The sequence below is a fragment of the Talpa europaea genome (genome assembly GCF_964194135.1).
Source record: "Talpa europaea genome assembly, chromosome: 11".
Classification (NCBI taxonomy): domain Eukaryota; kingdom Metazoa; phylum Chordata; class Mammalia; order Eulipotyphla; family Talpidae; genus Talpa; species Talpa europaea.
This window is the reverse complement of record NC_140078.1, coordinates 17188747-17196827: the sequence shown is the minus strand read 5'-3', so window position 1 is coordinate 17196827 and position 8081 is coordinate 17188747. Positions and strand designations below refer to the sequence as shown.

General features: G+C 47.4%; 1 protein-coding gene across 1 annotated transcript; it reads left to right on the top strand.

Moving 5' to 3' along the window:
* Positions 1-2394: 2394 nt before the first annotated feature.
* Positions 2395-3844, top strand: LOC311179760 (uncharacterized protein C20orf202; the record flags this gene model as incomplete). Its single annotated transcript, XM_084247251.1, has 2 exons — positions 2395-2478; positions 3611-3844. The coding sequence occupies exons 1-2, from the start codon at positions 2413-2415 to the stop codon at positions 3842-3844; spliced, it is 300 nt and encodes a 99-aa protein (XP_084103377.1). The 5' UTR covers positions 2395-2412.
* Positions 3845-8081: the final 4237 nt, after the last annotated feature.

Below are 8081 nucleotides of genomic sequence, written 5' to 3'. Positions count from 1 at the left end.
AGGTACCAGGTGAGTCCAGGAGGACAAGAGACCAGAGGCAGGAGCAGGCTCAGATCTGCAGATCCACCCCCAAGCTCAAGAGTAACAATAAATGATCATCTGTTGCCGCTATCAGGAGTTTCAGAGAGGGTCGTTACATAGTATCCTTGTGAAAACCCAGTGTGTCTCTGTTTCTTTCTCTTTGAATTTGATTATTTAAGTTGTCCTGAAGGTTTGACTTCACCTTCAGCCACCACCCAGAGCATGCCTCCTTTCACCCCAATTCCCCCCCTCTCAGGAGCCCCCTCCTGTTCTTTCTGCAAATGGCTGCCTCAGGTGTTGACACCTGCCTCTGATCCACAATGACCCATGACAGGAACATGGGACATAAAGCCTGATGACCTGCCTGGTAGAAGTCACTTCTGGCCCCTGTGTTCAGAAGGGTGTGAGGTTGCAGGTGAGTTTCTCAGATCCTCTCTGGTTCTAAAGAGAGACAGCTGGACTGGGAGAAGTTGCACATAAAATGCTATCTGCATGCAGCAGTCAGAATGCACCTTCGGCTGTAAACCCCGGGCTACAAGAAATGTGATGTTTCTTACAACTCATTTTCATAATTATTTTAAGCCTCATCATGTGTGTCGCTGAAAGGATAAGAAAAGTTTGGTAGAGCAGGGGTCAGAACCCAGGACTCCTTTACCTGCCCTGTCCCTGTCATTCTTGGAAGGAGTCCCAGGCCCTGTCCCAGCACTGGATCCCTGAGTCCAGCCTCCAGGATCACCTGGGCCTTGATGCCAGACTCCAGAGTGCCCTCTGCCGGGAGACTCCTAAGCCACACTTTCCTCCCGAGTCCAAACCTGCCTCCCTGGGTCCTGTGCCCTGGGTCCTCATTCGCTGTTCTAGTGCTACCTTAACTACACATTCTCTTTTCTTTAAATTAATTCCTTGATATAAATTAAACATTTACTATCATTTTTACTTCTATAAATTCCAGTTCTTTTTCAAATCTGCTTTTTTAAATAGTAGCTACACCCCCCCCCACCCTTGCTTTTCATTCCTTCTTAAATGACTTTAATTCTTTTCAAAATATTTTTTTTGCTATCTGCCTCTGAAGTTCTTGGGGAGGGAGAGTTGGTCCTGCTGTTGCTGGTGTCTGCCAGCTCTCCCTTCTGGTGGGTGGTTTCCTTGTGTTTTGTCATTGTGCATGATGCGTCCCCCCTCAGGGAGCTTTATCTGCCACAGCTTTTGTAGCCTGGTTAAGGGCAAGTCCATCCAAAATGGGCTGAGTTTGTTTCAGCCCTTTATGTGGCATCACTACATTAATTCTTAGTGTGGGGTTCCTAGTTCATGTGGCTAGAATACATTTAAAAAATAAAAAAAAAAACCACTAAAAACACCTACATGAGAATAAAGTCTACTTATTAATCATGGCACTACTTTGATTATTTTTATTTCCATCCACTAGGGTATAGATTCCAGGAAAGCAGGACCTGTGTCTCTCTGATTTGGGGTTCCCTCCCCAGAGCACAGAGCGGAACGTGGAGGGCACAGTAGGCACTACATACATATTTGCTGAAAGAACTAAGGAACACCCACCTCAAATGTGTTATGAAGAGCAAACTGTGTGTTGGTGGGGACTGTGATGACCCAATTAAAAATGGCATTAATCAGGTCACGTGACTTGCAGATGCCGTGGTGATTGCACGAACCAGTGACATCTGCAATTCTTTGACCATTTTCTTGGAGCTGCTAGGTGGTAGCTCCAGGTGCTGCATTTACATTCAAGGGGAAGAAAGTGGGAGTGAAGGGGGAGCATCATTCACGTTTCCTTTTATCAGGTAGGTAAAAGTTTTCCTGGAAGTCTAATAGCAAATTTTTGCTTCGATCTCACTTTCTAGAAAAGGGCTGTTCGGGTAGCCCAGAAGCAGGGGACAAGGAAAGGGAACATTTCCCTTTATCCAGACTATAAATAGGTGAGGAAGGGAGAAGGGGATTGGGGGACTCAGACACAGCCACTTTTTTCCAACTCCAAAAATAGAGGGGTGTCCCACAGGAGATTGCAGACATATGCAAAGCTCTTAGAGTAAAGGAAGCCTGCAGAAAGGGGGGCACCTGTTCTCACAACAATTATTGCTGGTACCATTGAGAGCTTTACAGCCATGATCCTGTTGGCATCCAATTTGAATTCTGGGATTTACAGGCACTGAGGTACCCACACCCCAAGGGTCTCCCTTCCTCCTTATTCTGTTCAGAGCACTGAAACATTTAAAGAAAACAAAACCTACGTTTTCCAGTGTGAGCCACTTCCTGCTCTCATTAACTCCATCCTCCGTGACTCGGCGAGACCTTGTGCTCAGCCTGAAGCAAGGGAGATACTTTGCAAGCCAAAGGTCCCATCACCAGCTGGGAGTCAAGGTGTCCCCCAAGGACATTGAGATGAAGACAGCAGAAGCCCCAGCCCCGGATCTTGGGCAGACCCTGGAGTGGCTGAGAAGAGAGCTGGTAAGGCTTTGCATTTCTTTTGATGTGACACCTCCACCCATATCTTCCAAGGTTTCCTGGTCCCCCTTCCCTTGCCCCTTGGCTGGGGGACGGCACTACAGGCACCCCTCTGGGGCCAGGGACATAGCATGTGTCGTCATATCTGTTCTGGAAGAAGTAGGTCGTGGCCTACATAGCGTCCTTGCTGTGGTGCTTGCCAGACTGTGTTAGCATTACGCTGAGTCCTGGGCGTGCGCCCAGCGTGGCTGCTGTGTGACCGCTAGCTAGTTGCCACCTCTTTGAGCCTCAGTTTTCTTGTCATCAAATAGGGATGACAATAGTACTGGCATGACAGGCATTATTATAAGAATTCAGAGAGATGGTAATACTCACAAAGACCTGTTCAGCTTATCTAAGGCTATTACAATCCTGACCAGGCACATAGGGAGAGCATCCTCTGTCTCAGCCTGAGCCCTCTGCAAAGCCCAGGATGGCACGAGACTGGGGTGCTAATATTTTACTTGGACATGCAAGTCCAGAGTGGTAAGAGCGGGTCCTGCCTGACTCCACTTGGCTGTTATATGAACCCACAAAATGTACATTTTGTACTCCCTACAAAATGATTTGTTTGTGGTGCGCAGACCTCTCCTGCCGCCCGCTGCTCCCCTCAGCAGTGTACTTCGGTCCTTCTGCCTGCTCTGCTCCCCGCTCTGGCTCTGGTGAATTCTCTCATCCTCCCGCGCTTCTCACTGTACCCAGTGCTTGTATAATTAAATAAATGAATAAAAAAATGAATGAATAAATAAATCTTTAAAAAAATGATTTGTTTGTTAGAGTGAGGACTAAAGGAGTAGTGGGGCTGTAAGAATAATATTTAATATTGATGATGATGATGATGATGATGATGATGATGATGATAATCACACGGCTTGGTGGTTCAGCCTGTCATGTTCTAGAGTGTGGGTTGACTTATTCTTTCAGTCTTAAGAGTCTCAAAAGGTAGTCACTTGCTTTCCATTTTGTAGACAAAGAAGCAAAAGGACACAGCTTCTGCGAATATGGGCTCGCCCTGATGAGAAGTGATGGGCACAAGCTTTCTGGGGCACATCCAGTGCCCTGCAGGGCCCCCTCACATGCTCTTTCTCTCCCTTAGGCTGAGATGCAGATCCAAGACCAGAGACTCCTGCTCACGCTGAGGCATCTTCACAGCGTCCTGGAGGAGCTGCGTGCTGACAGTACCCGCTGGGAGGACTCCAGGTCCAGCGGAGGGACGTCCCCCGTCAGAGCTCGGGCAGGCTCTGAAGGAAGGGGCCGCCAGCCCGTGTCCTCCAGGTGGCTGACCCAGCTCCTGCCAGGGGTAGACAGCAGACGAAGCTCCCTCCCTTAACCAGCCAGGGATGCCCCTTCCACATAGAGCCTCAATTCTGATTGTGATGTTGTAGAGGAGAATGGTAGAACGCGAGCCGGGAAGCCAGGGCTCTGCTTCTCCTCTGTCCTCAAACACTGTGTGTCTCTGAACCCGTCAGTCAACTTGGTGTCACTAGTTCCTTTTCTGTCACCTATCAGGGATTTTGGTGAAGTGCAAATAAGCTATTAGGTGCAAACAGGCTTTGAAAATACAAATATGTTATATGGCTTCTGGCAAGATGTTGATGGTATTACTCTTGGGGGTTTTGCATATGGTGATTGTTAAAACAAAGAAAGAGCTCCATGTGTGAGGGTGTTTAGCTAGTGCTGCCATGTTGCCATGGTAAAGGACAGGACTACCCCAGTTCTCAAGTGCAGTGACTTGTGGGTTGTTGTCTTCCCAGCAGGCCTTCTTATTTTTTTATTAAATTTTTTAAAGATTTATTTATTTATACAAGCACTGGGTACAGTCAGAAGCGTGGGAGGGTGAGAGAATTCACCAGAGCGGGGAACAGAACAGGCAGACTGACGAAGCACACTGTTAAGGGGAGCAGCAGGCGGCAGGAGAGGTCTGCGCGCCATGTGGGACCTTCGCCCAGCTCGCCGGGCATTGAACCAGCGCTGCAGAGGCTGCAGACAGCTTCGCAACCCAGTGCTCAACCGCTGCGCCAACGAGGAGACCCAGCATGCCCGCTTATTCCCCTTTGTCTGGAAGCAACAGGTGCTTGCCATTGGGATGGGCATGTGACCAGGACTGGCCAATCATAATTCACAGTCACTCTAACAACATGATTGGCCCGGTGGTTGGACATGTGACCTAGCAAAGCCAATCACAACCTTTCTGTGGAATAGCACTCTAGATGCTCATTCTAGGGCACTACACATTAGCTCTTCTACCTTGAGCCGGGAAGTGTTATCTGCCCCTTCTGCCCAGAGCCTTTAGCGGGAATTAGTCATGTGGTCAGTCCCAGCAGAGGGCAGGGACATATGGGGAGCAGATGGAGGGTCTGGTCAGACACATGTTCCCTTCTTTCTCAAAAGACCAGCTACCGCTTGCTGTTAGAGTGGGTCCTCCTCAGTCTTTCCCAACTCCTGAGAAGCCCCAGTTATTAGAAAGGTCTCAATCTTACTCTTCTTTCATTGGTCAAAGTCAGTTTCATGGGCCACAATCAAGGTGTGCGCAGGCTGCACGCCTCTGAAAGCCCAAAGGGAGAATCTGCTCCTGGCCTCATGGAGCTCCTGGAGGCTGCTGCATTCTTGACCAGGTCATGTGACCCTGCCTCTGCCTTCTGCTTCACATGCCTCCTCTGTAGGATCTCCCTCTCATTCCTCACCCTGAGGAGTACCGTGACTGCCAGTGGATAATCCTGGATAATCTCCCCAGCTCAGGAGCCTTAGTGACATCAGCAAAGATGCCTCCCACCTTTTATAAAGTAATGTTTTGTGGGTTTTTAAAAAGATTTATTATTTCATTTATTTGTGCATACAAGATCTGGGGTATAGGACAGAGGTGCGGTGGAGGGGGCGGCGGGTGAGAGGATTCACCAGAGACAGAGTGGGGAGCAGAACAGGCAGATCTACTGAAGTACGCTGCTGAGGGGAGCAGAGGGCAAGACAGGAGAGTCTGTTTTGCCATGTGGGTCAGCTCTCTGGCCAGGGATATGTGCTGCAGTGGCTGCTGATAGCTTCATAGTGCTGAGACTTTAACCCCTGCAACATCAGGGAGGCCCTATAATGTTTACAATTTCCAGGGATCAGGATATAGGGGCCTTCTTCCAGCCTACCATAGTAGGTGATTAACAGAAAATAATGCCCCTTTATTCCTCTGGATATCGTTCTCTGGCTAATGTTCAGGGTTAAGAAGAATTTTGAATAACTGGAGACTTTCTGTGGGGCCTGCTGGAAGAAGGAGGCAACATGCTTGTTGAATATTTACTATCCCCAGACACATAAGGTGTCACCTGGCTCGGAAGTACGCATTAATATTCCCATTTGAAAGAGGAGAAAATAGATGCCCAAAGAGCAATGGTCACAGAAGCAAAAGCAGGACAGTTGAAAGGAAATGAAACTGATAATTCAATGTTTTGACTTCTGACATTTTTTTGTATTCTTTACCAATTGCTAGCAAACCAAGATAAACTACATACTCTGTGCATGGGCGCCACCTGGTGTCCATGAGAAGTAATTCTCCCAGGAACATCCTGGCTCTGGGTTGTAGGACTGACATCTTCACTATCTGCTCCCCTATTATGGGGCATCTTATTTCTAGGGCCATGGGAGATGAAATTTTTCTAGTCCTTGATATCTGGGTTTGAATTTCAATTCTATCACTGACTGAGTAACCTGGGGCAAGTCATCTCCGCCTTTGATCCTCCATTTAACTACCTGAAAGTGACACCTGTTGGAGCTGTGGAGAAAATCTTGGGAAAGTGCTTTGTAAAGGGAATAACTGGAAGCAATGGAAAGAAGCATGGTCCACAGCTGGACACACCTGGATTCAATAAAACAAACAAACAAAAACCATATGTATTTGCCAGGCACTGTTCCGGATGTGGGAATGTAGTAATGACAGCAACGGCAAAGACAAAATTCATGTTTTCATGTAGTCCGCTCTGTCAGTCCAGTTTCTGAGTCATTCATCCATTCATGCACAAATAGTTTTCTGGTACTACTTTTTGCCAGGCAATGAGCATAGAAGGAATCCAATGTGGCTGGAGCACAGGGAACCAGGGGGACAGGTTTAGCAGGGACAAGACCAGATTTTGTGAGGCCTGAAGCTTACATAATTTAGATTGTTTTCTTTTTTTTTTTTTAGATTTATTTATTTATTTATACAAGCACTGGGTACAGTCAGAAGTGCGGGAGGGTGAGAGAATTCACCAGAGGCAGAGCAGGGAACAGAACAGGCAGACCTGATGAAATACACTGCTGAGGGGAGCAGCGGTCGGCCGGAGAGGTCTGCATGCTTCGCAGCCCAGCACTCAACCGCTGAGCCACTGGGGAGGACCCTAGATTATTGTTTTCTTAAAGAAAAAGAACAGTCATAAATGCAGAACTAGTTTAGAACGGGAAACAAAATTAAATTTTTTTAATTTTAAAAAAGAAAGGGAATATTCTTTTTTAGAATGACATTTTAAAAGCTGACAATATAACAAACCTCATAAAATCTAGAAACAACATTTTTTGTTAATTACCTGCATGATATGGATCTATTATAATTTTTTTTCTTTCTACTTTTTACTATATAGTCTTTGACTATTCATAAAACAATAATTTTGCTGTCTTCCCTCAAAGATATAAAGAAGATAATTTGGTCTTGACAAGATTAACTTTTTGGAGTGGATAATTTCAGAAATTTTCCTTAAGTTGTAAAGCTTAATACCACAAAAATGTTAGGATTGTTGTCAAATCTGGGAAAACTTCTAAGTTTCTTTCATACATGAGCTATAAGGTGAACTAAGTTGACAACCCATTAACTACTTTTGTAGGTAACATCCCCAGGTAGTGGCATAGTATGTATGAGTTCTATGTGATCTTCAGTCATATCAATATTTCATGTCAAATAAGTGATAAAGTTAAATCTATTATATAATTCACTCCTATTAACTGAGGTATCAAACATTCCAAGAGCCTATTCATTATTTTTATTTGCAAGGTATCTATTCTTCTTAATGAATTACTACTGCTGTTATCTGGCCATTTCTCATTACAGGTGAGAAAAACAGGTTCAAGGGATTAAATAACTTCTTCAAGTAGCCCTTAGCTAAACGACTCCACCTTAGGGATGTTCAGAGACCAGGAGGAGGGGTCAGACAATGCCACCTGTCACACTTGGCCTACAGGGCCCGGTTTCAGGCCCTGTCATACTCCAGCACAGATGAGGTCCCGGGTCAGAGCTCCGGGGGTGCAAGTACCGAGACAGAGAGTGCGAGCTAGGCTTGGAGAGCCCCGCCCAGACCCGATACCGAGCCTTGGTCCAGCCCCATCCACTGCCGATAGCCCCCGCCCTTAGCCCCGCCCCTGCGTATAACCCCGCCCACCTCCCCCCACCCTGGCCCGTGGCCCCGCCCCCTTCAAGCCCGTTCTCTGTCGTCACGCCCCCTCGCCCGCCCACGTCCCGCCCCCTCCCCGCCCCGCCCCTCGCCTCGCCGCGCGCTCCTGACGCCGGGCGGCTTGAGGAGAGAAGCGCCGCGCGCCCGAAGCGCGGCTCCCGCGCC